Genomic DNA, 25,600 nt, shown 5'->3' on the forward strand with positions numbered 1-25,600 from the left:
TAGACCCCAAATACAAAGTAAGACTAATAAAAGTTTTGAGTGACTAAGGCCAATTAACACTTTCTAAAAAAAAACAAAGTGATTCAGTCTATGGTAAAGATCGGATTGGAAGTTTAGACTTCTCACTCAAGCCTATTATTTCAGACGGCCTCAAAATAATCATTATTAGGTGAAACAGAAAGGCATGCGGACAAGGAAATTAACTAGGCTTGGGAATTTTATTTAAAAGAGAAATACGGATGTGCTTGTTGGCATATGGAACTATCTAGAAGCAAATAGGTTAGAAGCCTATGAAATTTTAAGGAATTGTACAGCCAAAGAAATCACAAATGCAACTTTGAAAAAGGCTTTGACTATTCAAACTTTAAATTAATCCTAAAGTCCTTAAATTCACACCACCATGGCATTGGCTGTAAGAGTTCTGCAGCCCCCCCAAGGATGTAGCCACTTCAGATGTGTCCATAGAAGAACCAGAGAGCAGAGTGAGGGGCTATGATAACACAGGATAAAGAATCTTTCCAGAAAGCAGAATCAGGGTCTAAGGAAGGAACTTTCCCTTTCCTCAGGGCAGACTTCATAATGCTTATTTCTCGGGGTGCAAGTGATAAGTTCCAGGGACTTTTTTTTTTTTGACAGAATCTCGCTCTGTTGCCCAGGCCAGAGTGCAGTGTTGCAATCTCTACTCACTACAGCCTTGAACTCCTAGGCTCAAGCAATCCTCCCACCTCAGGCTCCTGAGTAGCTGGGACCACAGGCATGTACCACCATGGCCAGTTAATTTTTTGTGCTTTTTTTATAGAGACGGAGTTTCGCCATGTTGGCCAGGCTGGTCTCAAACTCCTGGCCTCAAGTGATCCGCCCACCTCGGCCTCCCAAACTGCTGGGGTTACAGGTGTGAGCCACTACTATGCCCAGCCTGCATCTAATTTTAGTATCTGAAGTCTTTAGAGATTTAACTCTAGTTGTGTATGCTGACTCTTGATTTTGGTGGCTTGCTTCCTTGTGACTTGGTAATTTTTAGACATGGGTTTCTGTTTGCCTGAGCTCTTTAGGATTACCTGTGGGCCTGGGTTGAGGATGTGTTTATCCAGAAAAGATGTTCATTTGCTGTTTCCAGGCACCTAAGGACATTATCAACCTGGCACTATTTAAACATGATTTTTCAGCTTGGGTTTTCCGGAACTATCCGGATAGTGTAAGTTAACTGTAAGGCCAGATAATATAGTTACAAACTCTTGAAGGAACCTTTTTTATTATTATGCTTTTTTCTATTCAGAGCTGAGGCTGAAACGGACAAGTTATTTTTGTGGTTTTCCTTTGCTGGCTGGACTTTGGGCCAATTATTTAACCTTTTCCAGTTTCAATTTAAAACTTATAGCATAGATTTCTTGTGAGCATTAAATGACATAATGCAGGTGAGGTGCTTAGATTGTGCTTGGCATAAAGTACTCGATAAGTGTTGCTTTTTGTTTTGCTCTTTCTGTGGCAAGAACTAGATCCAAGCCAATTAGAAATGGTACAAAACAGGCCAGGCATGGTGGCTCACTTCTGTAATCCCAGCACTTTGGGAGGCTGAGGCCAGTGGATCTCTCAAGCCCGAGTTTGAGACCAGCTTGCGTAACATGGTGAAACCCCGTGATATGGCTTGGATTTGTGTCCCTGCCCAAATCTCACGTCGCACTGTAATCCCCAGTGTTGGAGGAGGGGCCTAGTGGGAGGTGATTGGGACATGGGGGTGAATTTTCCCCTTGCTATTCTCGTGATAGTGAGTTCTCATGAGATCTGGTTGTTTAGAAGTGTGTAGCACCTTTCCCTTTGCTCTCTTCCTCCTGCTCCAGACAAGTGGGATGTGCCTGCTTCCCCTTCACCTTCCACCATGATTGTAAGTTTCCTGAGGCCTCCCCAGCCATGCTTCCTGTACAGCCTGTGGAAACATGAGCCAATTAAACTTATTTTCTTTATAAATTACCTAGTCTCAGGCAGTTCTTTTTTTGTCTGTTTTTGTTGTTGTTTTGTGATGGAGTCTTGCTCTGTCACCCAGGCCGGAGTGCAGTGGTACAATCTCAGCTCACTGCAATCTCTGCCTCCCGAGTTCAAGTGATTCTCTTGCCTCAGCCTCCTGAGTAGCTGGGACTACAGGTGCATGCCGCCATGCCCGGCTAATTTTTGTATTTTTAGTAGAGACAGGCTTTCACCATGTTGGTTAGGCTGGTCTCGAACTCCTGACCTCGTGATCTACCCACCTTGGCCTCCCAGAGTGCTGGGATTACAGGCGTGAACCACCGCGCCCAGGCTGACAGTTCTTTATAGCAATGTGAGAATGGACGAATACATCCCGTCTCTACAAAAAAAAATAGAAAGAAAAAATAGCTGGATGTGGTGATGTGCACCTGTGGTCCCAGCTACTCAAGATACTGTGGTGGGAGGATCACCTGAGCCCAGGAAGTCACGGCTGCAGTGAGCTGAGATTGCACCACTGCACTCCAGCCTGTGCCTATGAATAGGTGACAATTCATGTGATTCAGATACTACCATGGAATATATGCAAAATATCCTTTAGGGAAGTGAGGGATGAAGAAGCTATTTGATTTTTCTGAGACCTCCAGGAAAGACACTTAAGTTCCTCATTTGGCATTCTCTTCTGTGGTCCTGGAACAACACCAGGATTGCTAAATCTCATGATTTACAGAATATTAGTGTTGATATTTAGTGAAAAATCAGTTCACTAGTTCAGTGCAGTGGTAACATCACTCATCAGGATGATCATAGGCCCTGAACACATGGGCCGAACCTCCATCAGCCCCATGTGGGTATCAGCCTCATATGGGGTGTATTAGTTTGCTAGGGCCACTATAACAAAGTGCCACAAACTGTCCAGGTGCAGTGGCTCATGCCTGTAATCCCAGCACTTTGGGAGGCTGAGGAGGGTGGTTCACCTCATGTCAGGAGTTCGAGACCAGCCTGGTCAATGTGGTGAAACCCCATCTCTACTAAAAATACAAAAATTAGCAGGGCGTGATGGTGGGTGCCTATAATCCCAGTTAATTGGGAGGTTGAGGCAAGAGAATCACTTGAACTCAGGAGATGGAGGTTGCAGTAAGCTGAGATTGCACCACTGCACCTCCAGCCTGGGCGACAGAGCAAAACTCTGTCTCAAAACAAACAAACAAAGTGCTACAAACTGAGTGGCTTAAACAGAAATTTATCATCTCACACTTCTGGAGGCTGGAAGTCTGACAGCAAGGTATTGGCAGGGCCAGGCTCCCTCTGAGGGTGCAGGGAAGGGTCTGTTCCAAGCCTCTCTCCTGGATTCTGGTAGTTCCTTGGCTTGTGGCAGCATCACTGCAATCTTCACATGGTGTTCTCTCTGTGCACATGTCTGTCTCTGCATCCAAGTTTCCCTTTTATAGGGATATCAGTCTTACTGGATTAGGAGCCCAACCTACTCTGGTATGACCTCATCTTAACTAATTTTGTTTGCAAAGACTCTATTTTTGAATAAGTTTACATTGTGAGGTGCTAGGGGTTGGAACTTCAACATATGAATTTGGGGATGGGGACACACAATTCAACCCATAACTGGGTAGATCTTCCTCTGTGCTGTCAATAGAGGCAGAAACAAACACTTCCTGTTCCTGTGTGCCACTGCCTGCCCACTCCTGTGCCTCCCAGCTTTTTCTTTTCCCCTCCATACACCCATAGCTTGTTTGAAATATACATCCCTTTCCCTGGGCAGCTGCAGTAATTTCTCAGTCTTGACTCCCAGGCAGTGAAATGTGCTGGGAACAGATGTCTCCAAATCTGTCTGTGTCACTGTCTCAGATTCAGATGAAAGCCCAACTTACATGTACCAGGAATTTAGCATGTGTGTTTACATACCTTACCTCTCTGTCCTCATGACATCCCTCTAGAGTAGTATCATATCTTCTTCATGAGGAAATTAAGGCTCATAGATGTTGAGTAACTTACCCAAAATTGCACCATTAATAACTAGTAGAGCTACAAATATGAACCATCAGGGTAGGATTTTGTCTTATTTCTCGTCACGATACCAGCTGGCATTTGAATAATGAGATATTATCTAAGTCCAGTTCTCATTCCAAACTTTTCCACTACGCTTCCCTGCTATACCAGTGGCCATTCTCTCAGAGGGTGAGCATCCAGTCACCATGTCCTTGCTCAAACTGCAAATTGGCCTTGTCCCACTGTGTGTATATGTGGCTGTGTCAGTCTTACTAACTACCAGAACATTCAAAATCCTTAATCTAACTGGCCTGGGCTCACTGGAGCGTCATATAACACAAAATACACAAGGAAATGAAGAACAAAGTTGGCCGGCCCATGCAGCCTAGTTCAACTGTCAAATGAGAAGGAATTCTGAACAAGACAGCCCTTCTGCCTGACAATGCCCTTGCTGAGACAGCACAATTCACTTCAGAAGCTTCCTTACCAGCTCTTTGGAGAAGTAGCACAATCTCCTAACTACGTTCATGTGCCATGCCACTTGGCTCTCCACTCCATCCCACTGCTGGGGAAGAGAAGAAAAGATAATGGGAATATTGGAGATGAACAGCAAAAGCTCTTCTCCTCAACTGTCAGGGAGTCCTGAGGTGCTTGGAGGCAGGAAGATGAACTGATAACCCTCTCAGGTCCCCAGGACTTTAATTCAGGTAAAGCAGGATGCAGGCTCTGGCTTAACAGGGTAATCGTAGGAGCTCGGACTTGACCTGAGTGGGGACACTGGGAAGTGATTCCAAGGAAGGTGACCCTTGCCAGACATTCTTCGATGTTCAGCAACTGGTCTGTTCACCTGAGCTTTGAGAGCTCAGTTTTCTCCGGAGGGACTGTCAGGTTAAATCCTCATTCTCTGCATACAGGTCCTCATCCTGAAATTCTAGTCTCCTGGACTTGAAACTCCCGGGAATGTGGAGAAAAGGGTGGATTTGAGAAGTGAATGCAAAAAGAAGGGAAGAAGAATGTTCAAGATGAGAAAATAGATCACTCTGAGGCATGTTTTCTTTTAATCAGGAAATGAAAACTGCGGCAATTATATGGTGAGGGGATAATTTTCTTTCACTCCTTGCTTTTTTTTTTCCAGGTATTCTTCTCGCAGTCAAATGAGTCAGACAATTTCATGAATTGGCCCATTTCCTTTTGTCTCTATGAACCTAAGGTATTATTCTCATTATTTATTTTTGTTTTACTTTTAGAAATAAAGTTTCACTCTGTCAACCAGGCTGGAGTGCAGTGGTGTGATTATAGCCCACTATAATCTTGAACTCCTAGGCTCAAGCAATCCTCTCACGTCAGCCTTAAAAAAATTTTAATTTCGGCCGGGCGCGGTGGCTCACGCTTGTAATCCCAGCACTTTGGGAGGCCGAGGCGGGCGGATCACGAGGTCAGGAGATCGAGACCACGGTGAAACCCCGTCTCCACTAAAAATACAAAAAAAAAAATTAGCCGGGCGTGGTGGCGGGCGCTTGTAGTCCCAGCTACTCGGTGCTGAGGCAGGGAGAATGGCGTGAACCGGGAGGCGGAGCTTGCAGTGAGCCGAGATCGCGCAACCTGCACTCCAGCCCGGGCGACAGAGCAAGACTCCGTCTCAAAAAAAAAAAAAAAAAAATTTTAATTTCAATAGTTTTTGGGGTACACATGGTTTTTGGTTACATGGATAAGTTCTTTTGTGGTGATTTCTGGGAATTTGGTGTACCCATCACCACCTGAGCAGTGTATATTGTACTCAATATGTAGCCTTTTTTTTTTTTTTTTTGAGACAGAGTCTCACTCCGTCACCTAGGCTGGAGTGCAGTGGCGCAATCTCGGCTCACTGCAAGCTCCGCCTCCCGGGTTCATGCCATTCTCCTGCCTCAGCCTCTCCCAGAAGCTGGGACTACAGGCGCCTGCCACCACGCCTGGCTAATTTTTTTTTTTTTTTATTTTTAGTAGAGACGGGGTTTCACCGTGGTCTTGATCTCGTGACCTTGCAATCCGCCCGCCTCGGCCTCCCAAAGTGCTGGGATTACAAGCGTGAGCCACCGCGCCCGGCTAATTTTTGTATTTTTAGTAGAGATGGGGTTTCGTCACGTTGGCCGGGCTGGTCTTGAACTGCTGACCTCAGGGGATCTACCCACCTCAGCCTCCCAAAGTGCTGGGATTATAGGCATGAGCTACCCCACCAGGCCCAATATATAGTCTTTTATCCCTCACCCTCATCTTCCCCTTCCTGGCCCACCACTGAGTTCCCAAATTCCATTATATCATTCTTATGTCTTTGCATCCTCATAGCTTAGCTCCCACTTATAAATAAAAATATATGATGTTTGGATTTCCATTCCTGAGTTACTTCACTTAGAATATTGGCCTCTAGCTTCATCCAAGTTGCTGCAAAAGACATTACTTCATTCCTTTTTATGGCTGAGTAGTATTCCATGGTGTATATATATCACATTTTCTTTTCTTTTCTTTTTTTTTTTTTTTTTTTTTTTTGAGACAGAGTCTTGCTCGGTCGCCCAGGCTGAAGTGCAGTGGCACGATCTCAGCTCACTGCAAGCTCTGCCTCCCAGGTTCACGCCATTCTCCTGCCTCAGCCTCCCGAGTAGCTGGCACTACAGGTGCCTGCCACCATGTCCGGCAAATTTTTTGTATTTTTAGTAGAGACGGTGTTTCATTGTGTTAGTCAGGATGGTCTTGATCTCCTGACCTCATGATCCACCTGCCTGGGCCTCCCAAAGTGCTGGGATTACAGGCATGAGCCACCGCACCTGGCCTATATACCACATTTTCTTTATCCGCTCATTAGTTGATGGGCACTTAGGTTGTCCCATATTTTTGCAATTGCAAATTGTGCTGCTATAAACATGCATGTGCACATGTCTTTTTCATATAATGACTTCTTTTCCTTTGGGTAGATACCCTGCTGTGGGAATGATGGATCAAATGGTAGTTTTAGCTCTACTTCTAGTTCCTTAAGGAATCTCCGCACTGTTTTCTATAGTGGTTGTACTAGTTTACATTCTCACCAGCAGTTTTAGGTGTGTTCCCTTTTTGCCTCATCCACATCAAAATCTATTATTTTTTGACTTTTATGACAATTCTTGCAAGAGTAAGATGGTATCTTCTTGTGGTTTAATTTGCATGTCCCTGATAATTAGTGATGTTGAACATTTTTTCATATGTTTGTTGACTGTATATCCTCTTTTGAAAATGGTCTATTCATGTCCTTTGTCAATTTTTTGATGGGATTGTTTTTATCTGGCTGATCTGTTAGAGTTCCTTGTAGATTCTGGATACTGGTCCTTTGTCAGATGCACAGTTTGTGAATATTTTCTCCCACTCTGTGGATTGTCTGTTTATTCTGCTGATTATTTCTTTTGCGATGCAGACCCTTTTTAGTTTAATTAGGTCCCATTTATTTATTTTCATTTGTGTTACATTTGCTTTTGAGGTCTTAGTCATGATTTCTTTTCCTAAGCTAATGTCTAGAAGAGTTTTTCTCATGTTATCTTCTAGAATTTTAATGGTTTCAGGTCTCAGATTTAAGTCTTTGATCCATCTGGAGTTGACTTTTGTGTAAGGTGAGAGACGAGGATCCAGTTTCATTCTACATGTCCACTTCAGCCTTTTGAGTAGCTGGGACTACAGGCGTGTGCCACCACATCTGGCTAATTTCAAAATATTTATTTATTCATTTAGTAGAGAAAAGGTCTTGCTATGTTGGTCCAGTCTTTAATTCCTGGCCTTAAGTAATCCTTTCTCCTCTTTCACCCAAAGTGCTGGGTTTAAAGGTGTGAGGCACCGCGTCTGCCCTATTCTCGTTATTGAATCTATAAAGTCCTCGGCATGGGCTCTGTCTCAGGGAGCAGTGCAGGGCTAAGTAAGTCCAGAATCCAGGTCTCCTCACCCAAGCCCTGGCTCTCAACTACCCCTCAGGGGTCTCTGCCCTCCTGTGGAAGAGAAGTTCCAGTTCCATGACAGGCAACTTGTCAGGATAAGCATCCAGAAACTGACCCACCATCAGTGGCTCTTTGACAACTGTCTTCTTAATTCAAGGTTCACTTAGCATAGGTCTCATAACTGCTTTGCTCAGAGCTGGCCTGCTGACCTGCAGTTTAAAGAGAAAGGATGCTATGGCCAGGATCCTCAGTGTCACAAGAGAGGGAGTCAGGGAATCACAGAACCTTACAGCCAGAACAGACCCTGGAGAGCGGGAGGTCTGCTCTCCTTTCAGAAAGAGAAGCTAAGGCCCAGAGCAGGGAAGTGGTTTGTCCAGGGTCACACAGCTGAGCAAAGTGACAAACCTGGACTTGGAGCCAGCCTTCAGGTCAGCAGTCTGGTGCTCTTCCCACCTCAACTTGCTCTCCTCTTTCTTAAAGAAAAAGAAAGAGAAGGTGTTTCAGTAGTGAGTGTGGGATAGCCACCCACTTCACCACGGTTTGGAAACATCTCTCCATCCCTCCTCTCACTCGACAGCTGTGGCAGAACAGTCAGGGCCTGCCTGACCTCTTGGGTTTTATTGTCTCCTCTCAACTTGGGCTTAAAGGGACTTTATTAACCATGACTAATACCAGAGGATCCAAAGCTGCACCCACTTGTTAATTTTGAGGAATTTTTAAATGCGGGATTAAAAAAAGATTTAATTTCACGCGTAGGTATGAACAGCCCCTCATCATCCCAGGTAGAGGATGAACTACTCATCATCCCGGTTAGAGGCACGTAAGTGTGTACAGCGTCCCTCAGGCAATGCTGTTCTGATGCCAAACCCTCTGCTTCCGCGCGGTCACTTCTCGGGTGGTTTTGTTTCTCCTCTGCTTCCACAGTTGCAAACCCTCGAAGTGCCACGACCCCTGGGGAAACTCGATCTTAAGTCCCATGGCCAAACGCTCCAGCCCGCGGGGCTCCCAGGACACGACAGCGATCGGATTTCGCGTGGCCGCCAGGCTCCCTCTACTCCTGTCCCCTCCCGCCAGGGAACCCCTGGAGCCAATCAGAGCGTCGCGGAGCTCGGGGTTGTAGAGTCCCGAGCCCGGGACCCGCCCCTCTTTGTTGCGGTGGCCAATAGACGCATTCGGAACATCGGCGGCTGCCCGGGTGACTTGGTTATATGTCACAGAATAACATTCGAGAATGGGACATGGAATGAGGCGACGGCCCAAGCAAGCCCCAGCAGCCCCAGCCCCAGCCCCAGGCCCAGCAGCAGCAGCAGCAGCAGCAGCCCCCGCTGTCCCGCCGCCTGGAGAGGCTCTGCAGCCATGAAGCCAACCGTCCCGAGGTAGGATCTTGGAGCTGCCGCGCGCCCTTCCTGCCCCCCACCGGCCTGCAGCCAGTCCCTCCCGGTGCTAGGCGCTGGAACTCGGGGAAAAGGGGGCGGATGGAGCTCTTTCCACTAGATCCCCGCCGGGGTCCGGGAGGGCTTCCTGGAAGAAAGCGGGCCGCCTTGCAAGCCAAGGCTGCTGCAGCGCCCTCGCGCCAGCCCTGGGCGCTCACGTGCCGGCACGTTCGTGGCTCCGCTCCTCTCTCGGCCACATCTGAGGACCCAGGAATGTGTGGAGCCTTGCGGGAACCTCCTGTTCCTGCATGCTACACAAGCTGTCTTTCTTCTCCTCACACCTTGCGCTCCGCATCCGCCAAGCTCCTTGTGCCCCTCCATCCCCAACCCCCGGGGTTTAGGTGTGTGAAGCTTCGTGGCACATTTTGAGCTGCCTTTCTAGGTAATCGCAGGGCTGGAAGCCCGTCATCGATTCCCAGGGAGGCTGTCAGCGTGCAGGGGGGAGCGGGGAGTGTCGTGGAGACACTCCGGGGCCCCCCACTCGGTTCCTCTGTGCGTCCACTTAGCTGTGGTGTCAGCTGTGTCTCCGCTGATTTCAGGCACCGCCGGTAAGCAGGGAGCCTCCGCGGAGCTCCCGCCGCTGCTCCCCCTTGGTGCGTCCTGGTCCTGTCGCAGCGAGAGGCATGGAGAAGGCCGCCCCCGCGGGGCGCTGATCCCCGCGCCGCGCCCGCGTGCACACGCCCCCAGTACCTCGCTCCCCGCCCAGGCCCCACCATGACCGGCTCTGCGGCCGACACTCACCGCTGCCCCCACCCCAAAGGCGCCAAAGGCACCCGGTCCCGGAGCAGCCACGCGCGGCCCGTGAGCCTCGCCACCAGCGGGGGCTCGGAGGAGGAGGACAAAGACGGCGGGGTGCTGTTCCACGTTAACAAGAGCGGCTTCCCCATCGACAGCCACACCTGGGAGCGCATGTGGATGCACGTGGCCAAGGTGCACCCTAAGGGGGGAGAAATGGTGGGCGCCATCAGGAACGCCGCCTTCTTGGCAAAGGTCAGTGTCTTCCAGGGCGGGTTTGGGGGGCTGGGGGTAGGTAGGCAGCGATGGGACCATTTCAGCCTATACGTAGCAAATAGAGGCAATCTCCATTTTCCTAGTCCTGCTACAAACTCCCTTCGTCTCCCCATTCCTCCCTGCCAGCCCTTTTCTAATTGAGATGTTTAGATTGGAAGCCTAAAAAATGGGGAAGGGGGAGGTAGCGGGCTTGCTATCCTGGGACTGTGTAATTGGATTGTGCCAAGGTGTCTTTGAACCTCCAGCCAAACTCTATTATTTACTCACCCCCACATACATCCTCCTTCAGCAAAAGCTAGAGCCACCAGGTACCAGCGATGCCAAAGAATGCATAGACCCCAGGGATCCCACCCTGCTTGTTCTCTTTGGAGTGTCTTGCTCCTCCTCTGCTCCCCTCTTCCCCCAGCAAATGATTTATTAAGCTGTGAATGAATTTGAAATCAACCAGTCAGACTTCTCAGTGTGAATCATTTCCAGACTTCTTGCCAATTTTTTTCTTTTTTCTTTTCTTTTCTTTTCTTTTCTTTTTTTTTTTATGACAGTGACTTTCACCTCTGAAACTTGCAAAACAGTGAACTCTCTCTCTCTCTCTCTTCCCAGCTTATTTGGGCTCCAAGAAAAAAGAGACTTTTGGCTGAGACTTAAAAGGGACTTTCCAGTACACATGATGAGTTAGTCTCACTGGATAGAAAAAGAGGCTGAGGAGTGAAACTCTCTTTTTGCCTTGGAGAGAAGCCAGTGAGCCATTTGGGTTTGGTGGCTAAGGATATCTTTACCAAGGGAGGGAGATGTCCCCTGGTGGGAGTAGATACGTTATATGAAACATCAAAATGCAAACTGGGGAGAAATGCTGCCGAGCCTCAGGGTTATAGCGTGGCGGATGGTTTCCCCTGGACCCTGGGGACACTGGTACGGCTGAGAAGATTCCTGGGCAGGTCTAGGAATGCCAGACTTGAGACCCGGAAGGCCATCTGGTTGAGTCCCCAGCCTGGTGACAGCTGAGCATCTGAGCCTGCAGGCCAGAAAGCTGTGTGTGTCCTTGGGGAAGTGACAGAGCCTCTAAACTTCCTGCTGCAGTCAGTTACAGTGTTCTATTACTCTGCTGGTCAACGAGATCTTCATTGTGCCCAATTAGAATCTTGCCTGCTTTAGTGTCAACCATAATTACCCTTGCTGAGTTCTTGAACATGAGAACAACCTTGTTCCTGGTTTGCAGTTCTGACTTGAGAATTTTTCCTCCGGTGAGAAGCTGAGAGCCCTTAAACTTGGAAGAAAAGTGACCACAAGGAAAAAAACACCTGTTCCTACTGTCCCATGCTGCCTTTCTTAGTAGCACCAGCACCAACCCTGCCTCTAATTGTGCTTTCATCCTTCCCCCAACCATGTATGTGGGCGCGTGGCGGGGTGAATTCTCTATGTGGGAATCATGGAATTTTGCTGTTTGTAGAGACCAGTCTCCCACCTCTCAACAGAATCCCCTCCTCTTTCTGAAGATCTCTTGGGAATGGGGAGCTTGCTGCTTCCCAGGGCAGCTGATCTTAGGCCTGGCCACAGTTGATTGTTAGGAAAGACCAACCATAAATCCTCCTCACAGCACCCTCCCACCCCCAAATCACATTTCATCACTGATTGTTGTGTTGCTTTTTGAATAAGGGCAGAGCATTGTCAACTTCCTTTGCTACTCACAGCACCCTTGAATGTATGAGAGAGTGCTGTTAGGATGGAAGGGACTTGAGTAGAAATCAAGGAACTGAATCTTAGTCTTGGTTGTATGACATCTAGCCTTGTGCCTCACTTAAGTGAGGTCATTCACTTAAAATCTCTGCCCTTAGTTTTCTCATCTATAAAATGGGAATAGACCAGACTTTGTAAGTTCTTTCCAACTTTAAAATCTCATGATGTTATGACCTGTGAGTCTCCAGGTCGCTAATGCTGATCTGTGTGATGCTAGAGGTCTGCTGGACTATCAGCCCTCAGGACTGACTTTTTCTATCATTCTGCTTCTGCTTCTTCCTTTGGCCTTCTTTGTCCACAGATAGCTCCTTTTGCCCTTTTTCTTTTTTCTTATTTTGGAGACAAGGCTTTCCTCTGTCACCCAGGCTGGAGTGCAGTGTGTGATCATGGCTCACTGCAGCTTCAACCTCCCAGGCTCAAGCAATCCTCCCACCTCAGCCTCCTGAGTGTAGCTGGGACTACAGACACGTACCACCCAACCTGGTTAACTTAAAAAAAAATTTTTATAGAGACAAGTTCTCACCGTGTTGCCCAGACTGGTCTCGAACTTCTAGGCTCAAGCGATTCTCCCTCATTGGCTTCCCAAAGTGGTGGGATTACAGGCGTGAGCCACCGCGCCTGGCCTTTTGCCCTTTCTTATATGTCATAGCTCCTAGACCAACTCACCCTCCTCCTTCTGAGACAATTCCTAGTTTGTCATTAGTCATTTGCAAGCACATAGGAAACACAGTATTCTAAATCATGTCTGAGCAGTTTAGAACACAGACTGCTACTTCCTGAGACCTGTACCTGATTTTTCCATTATTGTAGGTGAATGCTGTGTTCTTAAGAAAGTGTTCCCTTTTTTTTTTGAGATGGAGTCTTGCTCTGTCGCCCAGGCTGGAGTGCAGTGGCGCAATCTTGGTTCACTGCAACCTCCGCCTCCTGGGTTCAAGCAATTCTCCTGCCTCAGCCTCCTGAGTAGCTGGGATTACAGGCACGTGTCACCACGCCCAGCTATTTTTTGTATTTTTAGTAAGATGGAGTTTCACCATATTGGTCAGGCTGGTCTCGAACTCATGACCTCATGATCCGCCTGCCTCAGCCTCCCAAAGTACTGGGATTACAGGTGTGAGCCACCGCGCCCAGCCGGTCTTCCCTTTTTTACACAGTGGCCACATCATATTGTACTTTTCATAGTAACTAGAAGGTCACATGAAAACTGCTTCCAAGCCAGGAATCCCCAGCCCAAATGTGGACAGTCAGCTTTCTGGCCCTAAATATAAAGAACTTAACATTTCTCTCACATTGCATCTTAATGGTTGGTTCTCTATCCCCAATCCTATCACGGTCTCTCCCCTGACCGTGACATTCCCCAAGCCCTGACCGCTGCCTAGGCCTTAACATGGGAAGAGCCTCAAAAGCTCCCTTTTCCAGGGGCCACTCGTCTCGGATTAGAGGGTTATTCCTGTGCTGAGCATGGCAGACTCTTTCTTCTGTGGTCAAGTCCTTTTCTCCATCAGCCAAATCAATATCTTACCAAGGAATTTGTACAGAAGAAGGGTGGTAGGTTGGCGGCGCTGGTAAAAGCTTGGCAGGCTTCAGGGGGATTAACCATTCTTGGCCATTGAACATAGACTAAGAAGCAAAAGAAGTGGATGGGGGAGGTTTTCAAGGGCCTGCATGGAGGACTAAATGACACTTCATGTGACTACAGGACATTCCCTTAGCAGCCATGGTAACTTCTGCCTGAAGGTCCAGATGTCCCCATCTTGCAGGGATTCCCCTGCTTTGAGATCCTCCTTCTAAATTTGTGACTGTAGGCCTCTCCCCTGGTGGTTGTTGAGACTGAAGTTAGCAGTTGACCAGGTCAAAGGCAGGATTTTTCAGAGACTTTAAGGAAACAGCAAGAGTCAGTTGGAGGATAATAGCAGATGGGAAGCGAGGCTCAGAGAGAGTGGCCAGCCCAGAAGAAAACAGTGGGCATTCTAGGAAAATTCTAGGACAATCCTCCTGTTTCTTAACAGCCTGGAACTGGACTCTCCTTGGGGCAGAAAACCGGGATGGATTCAGCAAGAAACAGCAGTCGGTTTCTTGCAGACCTCACTTCTTGTGCCTTATTCTCAAGTTGATTCCCAATTGGAAAATAATTCGCATTTAGAGGACTGAGCTTCACCTGAGTGAAGACACGGGCGTGTTTGATACTAGAGACCTGGCTGCAGTCAAGGCTGTCCCTGCCCGCTGCCAGCTCTTGCGGGCAGCTCCTTCCCTCCTCAGTCCTGGACCGAGAACCTTTCATCTGTCTGTCTGTCCCGCACCTCTGTCCCAGGCCATTCACAGATTCCTGGCTGCCTCTGTTGCAGGAGCCTGGGGCTCATTCTGGGCTCACGGGTGCTGTTTTGTACTTCTCTTCCCAAGCTGCCAAAGAAGATTTTTCTGCCTGGTGCCTGCATAGTGTTTTCAGAGTAGGGATGACAAAAGGTTTTGAATTCCCCTTGCTCTTGTTAAAGATTGCTAGTGCCTGGGGTTCTTGCTGCCTCTCTGGCTCCTTTCCTGGTCTTTCCCTTCTCTCCCACACGGCAGTGTCAGTTACACAACTGTCCATCCGTATCACTTCCCTTGCATTCTTCCCACAGGTCAATTGTGCTTCGCAAGAACAGAGTGGAAGAGGGGCTGCTCACGAGAGCCTTGCCTGTGGTTTGTTTCATTGTTCTTTCTCTTGAACACCATCTTTCTGTCTACTCCACTCCCTCCTCCTGCCCCCTAGCCCTCAAGTTTGCTGGGGCCCCCACCCCTAGAAAACAGGCACAGTGCCTGTGTGAAGAGGTTGGTTTCGATCTGTTTCCTCTAGATTGTGCCTTCATCAGCCTGGCCACGGCTGTGGGGCTAATGTAGGCAGCAGGTGGTGAGACCCTTGAGGGGAGGGGCTACAGAAAATCAAAGTCAGAGTTTCAGGTAGTACAGCAATTGATGAAATCTGGCAGGAAAATAGCATGAGGAGGGATTCTGCAGACCCCAGTCACGAACAGAAAAAAGGGATACGCCCTGGGCTTTTCCTGAAAAGGTTGCACCAATTTATGTTTGCCTTGATCCTCTAGGAGAACATCCTTACCAGCGTTGGGTATCTGCATTTCAGCATGTTTTTGCTAATTGGAGAGGTGAAAAATGACATTTTGCAGTGGCTTTAATTTGCATTTCTTATATTAGAGCACTTAAACAAATTTTTTCAAGTATTTGGTTATTATTTGCTTTTCTTCTTTTGTGAATTGTCTTTTCATGGCTTTTAAAATTGTGAAGATATATACATATATATGTGTATCATACAGTTTACTATTTTCACCGTTTTTAAGTGTACAACCTTCACATTGTTGTGCAGCCATCACCACCATCCATCTCCAGACGTTTTTCATCTTCCTAACTGAAACCTTGTACCCATTCCACACTAACTTTCCATTTCCCTCTCTCCCCAGCCCCTGGCAACCACCATTCTACTTTGTGTCTCTATGACTTTGACTACTCTGGGAACCTTATATAAGAGGAATTATTCAATATTTGTCCTTTTGTGATTGGCTAACTTCATTTAGCAAAATGTCATCAAGGTTCATCCATGTGATAGTGTGTGTCAAACTGTCTTTCCTTTTAAAGGCTGAATCATGTTCCACTGTATACCATCGTATATTCCGTGGTACTCCACATTTTGTTTATTCATTCATCTGTCAATGGACACTTGGGTTGCTTCCACCTTTGGGGGCCATTTTTATTTCCACTGAGGCCTAAAGAGTTTTCTTGTCACTTTGCATGAGTTCATAATGAATTAAGGATATTAACTCATTGTCACCAATGCATCCCCAAGGAGCAGTGAATGTTTTCATCCTCTCCATTAAGGTGAGAAGGTATCTTCATGATGTGAAGCTCCCAAGTTGAGTGTCCAGGGACTCTGCTGCTGCTGATTCTGTTTTCCAGTTCCAGAAAGTTTGGATCATTCAGGTTTCCCCAGCCTAGACCCCTGACAATATATTGGTGATGAATAATAACACAGCTTACACTTTTTTTTTTTTTTGAGATGGAGTCTTGCTCCGACACCCAGGCTGGAGTGCAGCGGCTCAATCACTGCAACCTCTGCCTCCCAGGTTTAAGCAATTCTCCTGCCTCAGCCTCCCAAGTAGCTGGGTTTACAGGCACCCGCCACCATGCCCAACTGATTTTTGTATTTTTAGTAGAGATGGGGTTTCACCCTGTTGGCCAGGCTGGTCTCAAACTCCCAACCTCAAGTGATCCACTCACCTTGGCCTCCCAAATTGTTGGGACTACAGGTGTGAGCCACGGCACCTGGCCAACACAGCCTACACTTAATGAGCACCATATGCCAAGCCCCAAGTTGCCTACTTTTGCATTAGGTCATGTAATGCTTACAACCATCTTGGAAGGTTGGAAGTAGGTGATACTATTCCTATTTTATCAGGAAGAAAACAGAGGCTTAGAGAGGTCATGCAGCTTGACCAGGACCCACAGCTAGTAGGTGGCAGAGCAGGGCTTTGGACCTGGTTGTGTGTGTCTCCTAATGACACTCCAGGAAGCCCACCTGGTTTACAGTCCATGGCCAGTGGGAACGTTGGCAGCCCGAGGTGCTGGTTGGAAGTGGACCCCCCAGGCTGAGCCCAGCCAGCTCTCCCAGACATCAGAGTGAGCTGTAGCCTATGACATCATTCCCTCTGCGGTCTCCACGCCTCCCCGCCACTGTCCTGCCCCCAGCTGGGACTTGGGGAATGTATACGTTTGTCCTCCCATTGGGCAGGAAGTGTGGCCACAGCTCCTGCACTCTGCTCACAGCCAGGCTGAGGTAACCATGCAGCTGTTTTTAAAAGCCCTTGGGTGCCATCAGGTTGCTATTTTGAGGACCAGCTGCCGTCTGCTCCCACCCTGCCATCCAGCTCTTGTGGGCTCTGTTGGGCTTGAGAGGGGTTGAAATAATTTGGTGGTCAGTCCTTCAGCAGACTCTTGAACCAAGTCACTGGCTACAGCAAGGCTCTGGCCTAGGGACACCCCTCTGGGGATCTCTTAGGTGGCTGGTGATTCCTCGGGGCATTTTCCCACACTTATCAGCTTTTCTATTAAAGAGGTTCAGACTGTGCTTTTCTGTGCAGAAATGTTTATGTCTTTTTTTTTGAGACAGGTTCTTGCTCTGTCACCTAAGCTGGAGTGCGGTGGCCGATTTATGGCTCACTGCAGCCTTGACCTCCTGCACTCAAGCCATCTTCCTACCTCAGCCTCTTGAGTAGCTGAAACTACAGGCGTGCACCACCATGCTCGGCTAATTTTCTTTTTTCTCTCTTTTTTTTTTTTTTTTTTTTTAGTGATGGGGTCTCGCCATGTTGCCCAAGCTGGTCTTGAACTTCTGGGCTCAAGCGATCCGCCCACCTTGGCCTCCCAAAGTGCTGGGATTACAGGCGTCAGCCACTGCGCCTGACCTGCATATGTCTTAATAAACTAGAATTCCCCTCCTCTCTGCCTCTGCTCCTGGGCTTTCTCTCCAGTTCATACAGGGCCTAAGCTTGAAACATAGGAGGTGCTAAAGACATATTTGTTTGCATCTCCCCTTCTCTCCTCATTTTGTGAAACCTCTGGCACATTTTTTACATAGAACACTTTCTAGTGTATGTTAGGGCAGAAACACAGGATACACTTTACATTTTGACTTGCTGTGTGTGTGTGTGTGTGTGTGTGTATGTGTCTGTGTGTCATGGGAGCGAATATTCAATGCCTTGCCCCCTGAAATGACTCTCTCAGACAGCAATGTGATTGATTTGGGTTGACATGTTGTAAACAAAATGGAGCTTGCAGAATAGCTGTGCCTGAGTGTGCACACACACTCACATTCACACGCACACTCACACACACACGCATAATACTTTGGCTGTAATGCAGGAAGTGTGATTCTGATGAGTTTCCTTCCAGCTGAGGAGGCAGTTGCTGTGAAGTTGGACATTTCAAAGCCAAGAGAGAATTGAGGCAGTGAGAGGAAAGGAATGTCAAGGAGTATTTGCAGTAAGTGCAGCCAGCGGGGTGGAAGTACGGAAAGACCCCGATGCCCAGGCGGGGGGGCAGCGTGCCCTCAGCCTCACACTGGGGCTGGCACCTGGAGAGCCAGGGAGAGAGCCTCGAACAGCCTTAGGCAGTGGTCTGGCTCTGCTGCCTGGCCTGGCTGCACAGGGCCTTCCCCGCGTCTCCCCAGCAGAGTCCCCTTCCATCAGCGGAGCACCAAATCCCCAGGGCCGCCCTTGCCCTGTTTGCTCTGAGGATGGGTCTCATCCGTCCTCAGGCCCTTTCTGCTTCTCCTTAAGTGGCGTGGCCTGGAGGAGCCTCCTTTCTCCTTCCCAGCAGCAGCACTGCTGGAGCCCCACCCACGTGGGCTGAGATTCTCTGTCACCAAGGACCCCAGGGAGAGACAGAGGTCAGAAGACCGAGAAACATATAGGGGAAATAAAGCAAAAAACAAAACCAACCAAGAAAACCCCAACCCGTGCCTGGCTTTTCAGCAGTGACTTGATTGGACGTCCCTGTCCGTTCTTGCTCTTGGCCTTCAGGGTACGGCTGCTCAGAGCCGAGTGGGTGTCTTAGCTCTAAATTCCTGAGAAGAGGGACCTGCTTCCCCCTTTCCAGTCCTTGCCTGCCTTTGGTTCTTTCTCTTCCTGGCAGGGATTAGGACTTTGTCTGTTATGTTGTAGACATTCAGGGAGTGTTGATTGAGGGGCAGACTAGGAAGTGAGTGTGCTGATGGAGCTGCTGTGAGGGGTAAAGTGGTAAGATGGCGTGTGAGTCAGAGGAGCTGCATTTGTCTGGGGAGAATCAAGGCAAGAGGAGGGATCTTCCCTAATCCTTCTGGGGTGGGACTCAGGGAAAGGGACATACTGGGTGTTGCAGGGAAGGTAGTATTGAGATGCGGCATTCGTAGTGCCATGTTGCAATTCTCTAGGGCACCATTCACTTTATTTATTTAAATTTTAGAGATGGAGTTTCACCATGTTGCCCAGGCTGGTCTCAAACTCCTGGACTCATGTGATCCACACGCCTTGGCCTCCCAAAGTGCTGGGATTACAGGCGTGAGCCATGGCACCCGGCATCCATTCACTTTATATTCTGTGTAAATGTTGCCCTGCAGTAGAGCACTTGTAGTGGATCGCCATTTGCCATGCAGCAGGCATTATGCAATCATTGATGGAATGCTTTTGTGTCCGTCCTGGGCCAGGCTCGGCAGGGGGACACGATAGAACATAGTCCTTCGCCTCAAGGAGGCATTAGGCTCCTGCAGGGAAAAAGGCTGTGTTCACACAGCACGGAGGGCCATAGAGAACCACCATGACTCAGAGGGAACTCAGAGAGGGAGAGCTTCAATGAGGGACCCACTGTTCCTGGGAGACCTCATGGAGGAGGCACTGCTCAATCAGGTAACCACGCCAGGGTGACCATGCTGCCATCGGCTCTCAGGAGCACCTCTCTCTCTGGTGGCTTCAGCCCTCTGCCTGTCCCCAGAAGCTGGGCCCCAAAGCGCCTCCTTAATAAACACCTCCTCTTCTCTATTTTTCTGCAGCCTTCAATACCCCAGGTCCCAAACTACAGGCTGTCGATGACGATCCCAGACTGGCTCCAGGCGATCCAGAATTACATGAAGACCCTACAGTATCCTTCCAACCAAGGTCTGAGCACACCCAGCCAGGGGACAGGCATGGTGATCGCAAGCCTGGTGGCAAATCTGTCCCCAGCTGGTCATCAAAAGCTCTCTAAGGTTGGTGAGGCCAGGCATGGAGGGATGTCCCAGGTGGGAGTCTAGAAAGAGTGTGCGTGGAGGTTGTAATTGCAGTGACCCAATAGGGCAGGCTGGTTCCCCTTGAGCCCTTCTGGCTTCTCTTTCTCCCTCCTCTTCCCTGTCCTTTCCCTTTTTCCCCTGAGCACCCCTCTTCCTTCTATCTTCTCCTCTTTCTCCACTTCCTTTCTCTTGGGCATCTTTATTCCCCTCCTCCTGTTCTCTTTCACTGTCCTTGTTTTTGAGATGAAGACTTGCTTTGTCACCCAGGATGGAGTGGGTTGTTGCACTCTCAGCTCACTGAAACCTCCACCTCCTGGGTGCAAGTGATTCTCCTGCCTCAGCCTCCTGAGTAGCTGGGATTACAGGCATCTGCCACCACACCTGACTAATTTTTGTATTTTTAGTAGAGACAGAGTTTCACCATGTTAGTCAGGCTGGCCTGGAACTTACCTCAAGTGATCCGCCCCCCTTGGCCTCCCAAAGTGCTGGGATTACAGGTGTGAGTCACCACACCCAGCCCTCCACTGCCTATTGCCTTCTTCCCTCCTACTCCTCCATTCCTTTTCTCTTTCTCTGTTTTGCCCTCATCCCTAACTGCTCGTGATCTACAAGAGGCCCACCTGGTGCTGCCTTTGTTTCCTCAGGTGACCCAGGCTGGTGACCTGCTTGATTCTACATGAATGGTTCAGCTTCTGGGATTGGGGGCCCTCTCCCCCAACTCGAGCTTGGAGAAGACCTAAGAAAGTCACTGGGTTCAGTATGAATTCAGACCAGCTGGTTTGCTCCCTTTCTCCTCCGCATCCGCAGGTTGTTTGCAGTCAGGATTAGATCAGTTCTGAGAACTTCCACGTGCAACGCTGTAGGGACAGCGGGGCAGGAGCGGGTGGTCCACCTGCCCCTTCTAGTATTTTACAGAGGAGTCAGATGGGAAGCTGGACCCCAGCACACAGTCCAGGAGGTCAAGCTTCTGTGGACCGCTATCCTTCCTCCGTAAATGTATAAAACATAGCCTGTTCTACAAGGTCCCAGGCACATTGACTGGCTTTCTGTTTGTCTGTCCATACCCAGCCCTGAGGCAGAAAGGATTTCAGGGGGCACTACACACATGCCCCATGTGTCCCAGAAAAGCCCCTCCATTCTATGTTATGGCAAAAATCTTTCCAGTGGATTTTTGTGTCTTCCCTGCAGGGACCAAACACTAGCACCTCCCCCACAGGGCTTGGTGTTACTAGATCGGAAAACACCAATTTCTGCTCATTTGGGAGATTACTTGATTGGCTTCTCTGTTTTCACTTCACGGATCATCAACTCCCCAACATGGCATCTTCCCAGTAAAATCCTAAGGCAATATTAGGAGGAGGAGGTAGCGCCGGCCTCCAAGAGTGAGACTGGCAGCCTCGGCCCTTGGAAGGCTATCTGGTGTTTGTGCTGATCCCCACTCTGGGACCCACATGGGGAGTTCCACATGGTCCCAAGGCACAAACTCCTGCCAGAGCAGACCCGGACCCCAAGAGCTGGCCCTTTCTGGATGTGACTGACTCCTCATAGGCTATTCTAGAAGGTGACAGCAATTAGAATGGCTCCCCACCTCTTTTATTTTTTTAACTTGAAGTCAAATGATTATAGGCTTTAAGACTCCCCACTTCTATCTAGGACATGGTCTTCACAAGGATCAGCTGGCTGAGAGTTAAGAGAATTAAACTCGGAATGCATTGATGGGGCAAATTTGCATGTGCTTTACATATCGTTTGCTCACACTGCTGTAAACCTGACAGCATATTCTCTGCCACGTTTTCGTGGTTGCCCTGAAGGATCTGCTTTTCCATTTTTCTCTTCTCTGACTCATTATGACTGCGAAGGTCAATGACCAACAGCATCACTGACTGCAGAGAGGGCCAGAGAAGGGAAGCACCAGCAGGCTGCGGGGGTCCTGCTCCCAGCCCCCTGCCCACTGGGGCCACTGCACGAGGAAGGCAGGGCACCCACTTTTCTACCTGCTGACTTGACTTTTATTTAGTTCCTTGGGATTTCCTACTGCTTTGTTCTGGACACAGTGACAGGTGCCAGGATATGGGGACTGGTTGGCGTCAGTCCTGACTGTGAATGTGCTCAGCTGGCAGTGGGGATAGGAAAGGACAAATCCTGCCTTCCCCTCGGACATCCTCAGCAGCAACCAACAAGAGTGCTGGTGTTGCATGGGGTTCTGGAGAGAGGCGCCATGTGAGCTCTGCTGGATTGGGGGAGAAGCCTTCTAACAGCAATTTTGGGCTCAGTGAGTATCTCCCCCTCAGGGCGTGTTTAGAGCAGACTTCTCCCCAGCCCACTTTCAGGGGCTCAATGATTAACTCTAAGGAACTGAAAGAAGACGTTCAGGTACACTTTTTTAAAAATTATTTTACTCTACGTTTGTCTCATTTGTTACACTAGATGTATAAATTAGATATGTGAGCGGAGGAAAGTTGGGCATAGAACTGAATTTTCGCCAATTGAATTCTACTTTATGTACCAGGAACCTCGTTGCTTGTATAAAATTTTTGGTGAGGGAAAGAAATCACTTGCAATGAGAATATTTAGCCCTTCATGTTCCTCTTTCACCTCTAGGATCTTGTATGTTGTATGTTTTAAAAACTGGGCAAGCCTGTATGGTTAGTTGTTGTTCTTATGGCCCAGGTCAGTAACTCTCAAACCGGTGATCTTGGGAAGCCCCCCAGCCCTCACCCTGGAGCTTCCTGCTCAGTCATCTAAGGTGAGGTGACTCTGAGTAGCATCCGGGGTTATGAATCACGGCCTGAAATCAGACTCTTCAGGGCTGGAGCCCAGAATCTGCTTATACTGAGCTCTTCAAGGGGTTACGTGTGCTCGTATCTGAGTGACCAAGCACAGCTGTGCCAGGAGAGGAATCCCAACCCTTTTCAGGAGGGATCGAAGTGCCGCTAGGCACCCCTGTCACTGTGGGGCACCCATTGACTCTTCCACCCCCACCTGGCCTGCAGCAGCTCTGGGCATAGAAGTTCAGGCTTCATTAGCACCTTCCCGATGTGCACTTTTCCTATAGGCTTTTGTTTGAGGCAGAAGAGCAAAACCTACAAAGCAACTTCTCATTAGGCTCAGAAAAATCAAAACCCAGTCCTCAGAGAGCACGGCATCAGGGAACTCTCCATCTCCTTCAGAACAACTTGGTGCAAGCTGGTCAGTCCCTGAGACCTTCTGGGTAGTCAGCTAAATCCCGGATAGTGAATAATGGTGCAGCTTCTCAGATTTAGTAATCAATGCCAAGTGCCAGCACAGGAATGAAAAAAAGTGACATCTCCACAGTAAGCCCTGCTACAGAGTCTATGCACTACTGAAAAGCCCTGCTGCTAACAATCCACCCTTTCATCCTTGCTTCCATCCGTCCCCATCCACCCTTCCATTCTATCTATCCACTCATTCATCCATCCACCTTTCCATCCATCCATATATTCATCCATCCATTCAAGTATTCTTCATTCATTTAGTAACATTTGTTAACTTGCATATGTTGGGTTTCTGCCAGGTTTTTTTTTTTTTTTTTTTTAGACAGAGTATCACTATGTTGCCCAGGCTGATGTGCAGTGGCAAGACCTTGTCTCACCATAACTTCCGCCTTTTAGGTTCAAGTGATTCTTCTGCCTCAGCCTCTTGAGTAGCTGGGATTACAGGCCTATGCCATTACATTTGGCTAATTTTTGTATTTTTAGTACAGACTGGATTTCACCATGTTGGCCAGGCTGGTGTCGAACTCCTGACCTCAGGTGATCCACCCGCCTCAGCCTCCCAATGGGATTACAGGCATAAGCCACTGCACCTGGCCTTCTGCCAGATTTTATGGGTGATATAAAGATAATGAAAGAATAGTTTTATCTAGGTATGATGGTGTATACCTGAGGTCCCAGCTTCTTAGGAGGCTGAGGCAGGAAAATCACTTGAGCCCAGGAGTTCAAGAGAAGCCTGGGCAACATAGAAAGATCATGTCTTAAAACAATTGTTTTTTTAAAAAAAGAATAGTACCAGCTCTCAAAGAGCTTGTAGTCTATCTAGTAGGTGAATTAAGACAAATAGTCAACTACCCAGAATACAGAGCAGATTGAAAAGAGCTATTACAAAGGTCCATGGTACTTTGAAGCCTAAGTTAGAAATTAGATTTCCAGGGCAGGATAGTGAGGAGTTAGAGGCTACTAGCTACCTTCCGGGTGCTGGCGACTTCTGAAAGCCCTCACATCCTCATCTCATTGAGAAATCAGAATGCATAGCTTTCTCTGCCACATTACTGGGACCTTTGGAGTTTTCTGTCACTTTCCCTTTACATACTTTACACAGATATAATCACACAGGGACCCAGTTCTTTGAAATTAGGAAAATGAGACCGCTGAGCGGGTAAGTGGTGCATGATCTATGGGCCAGGTGACCTCTATCCTACCTTCGAGCTGCCAGCTTCCTCTCCCAACCTCTATTCCCGTAGCCCATGGCTCAGGTATCCTAGTCTGTAAGGGGTGGAGGTGGAGGGTGCCCCAGGGCCAGGTTGGAGGTGGGACTGAGGACTGAGCAACTCTGACGGCAGAGCTCAGTGGTGAATTCTAACTTCCAGGGTGGAGGAGGCTTGTAAACTCTGCCTCATGAGGCTTCCTTTATTTGCTCTATTGTAATGGCCCCATCCTGGGGCATTGGGAGGGTGCTATGGAATACTGGCACTAACTCCAGGAATTAACTCTTGTGCTTTGGTGCCTTCCTGTGAGACGACTTCTCCCTTTTCCCTCCGTGCTCCTGCGTGGTTCCTGGTGTGGGGACAGGCATGCTGATGGATTGACAGACTGACCGAGTGTGTAATTAAATAGGTTCTGAGATCCTCTGCTGTGCTCTATCCTACAGGTTAATGGAAACAGCAAAAGAAATGACTCGAGAGTCCTTGCCTATCAAATGCCTTGAAGCTGTCATCCTGGGCATGTATCCTTTAAGTTTTGTATGCTTAGTTTACTCCATAAAGGCGGCTTCACAATGGGGCTGGTTGTGCCTTTAACATTGTAAATTCGCAGAGATGATGCCCATTATCTCCTTTGAGGAAAGTGTCAAACTCCTCTGGTTCATCTCTTTAACTTTCACCCTGTAGAATTGAACCAAATCAATGCTTGGCTTCTTGGACCAATATTAGTGTAACCTGTGAGCTGCAGCCTCCATCAGGGCCAGGTCTCAGGCCAGTGACCTTGCAGACTCACTAATCACAAGGAGAATTCTAACTTGGAGGGACTAGAGAGAGTGTGTATGTGGCTGTTCTTTGCATTAATATGACATTGCAGCAGGAAAGACAGTCAAGGGGAAATGTAATCAGAGCCAAGAGTGCTAGTATCCAAACCCATCTCCAGGGAAAAGTCTTTGAAAATTCAGTGATGTGATCTCAGCTCACTGCAACCTCTGCCTCCCAGGCTCAAGTGACCTTCTGACCTCAGCCTCCTGAGTAACTGGGACTACAGGCACATGCCACCATGCCCAGATGATTTTTTTTTTTTTTGTATTTTTGGTAGAGATGAGGTTTCACCATGTTTCACCAGCAGGCTGGTCTCAAACTGCTGAGCTCAAGCGATCTGCCCACCTCAGCCTCCCAAAGTGTTGAGATTACAGGCAGGAGCCATCGCGCCTGGCCTGCCAGGGAAAATTCTAAGAGTGGCGTGTGGAGGAGACCAAGCAGTGGTGGTGTATCCTGACTTGACAGAACCTACAGCTAAAACAAGGGT

At 48.4% G+C, this 25,600-nt stretch overlaps 1 protein-coding gene across 14 annotated transcripts in view; it reads left to right on the top strand.

Annotated features, from left to right (window-relative positions):
* The window catches only part of VASH2 (vasohibin 2), a 53,062-nt gene that overhangs the window by 5,767 nt on the left and 21,695 nt on the right, over positions 1-25,600 (top strand). For 10 of the 14 annotated variants that reach the window (XR_009210874.1, XR_009210871.1, XR_009210872.1 and 7 more), the window contains exons 1-4: positions 10,010-10,315; positions 19,638-19,726; positions 24,192-24,248; positions 24,741-24,815. Coding sequence is in view for 7 of the 14 variants with exons in the window: in XM_032136592.2 (XP_031992483.1) it covers positions 10,040-10,315; positions 19,638-19,726; positions 24,192-24,248; positions 24,741-24,815 (497 nt within the window). In the remaining 7 variants the exon portion in view is untranslated. Of the gene's footprint in view, positions 1-8,648; positions 8,713-9,109; positions 9,269-10,009; positions 10,316-18,004; positions 18,095-19,637; positions 19,727-24,191; positions 24,249-24,740; positions 24,816-25,600 lie in introns of those variants that run through there. The other 4 variants (XM_058430871.1, XM_058430872.1, XM_058430873.1 and 1 more) reach the window with 4 other exon arrangements.

This window comes from Hylobates moloch, unplaced genomic scaffold, assembly GCF_009828535.3.
Source record: "Hylobates moloch isolate HMO894 unplaced genomic scaffold, HMol_V3 SCAFFOLD_18, whole genome shotgun sequence".
NCBI classification, from domain to species: domain Eukaryota; kingdom Metazoa; phylum Chordata; class Mammalia; order Primates; family Hylobatidae; genus Hylobates; species Hylobates moloch.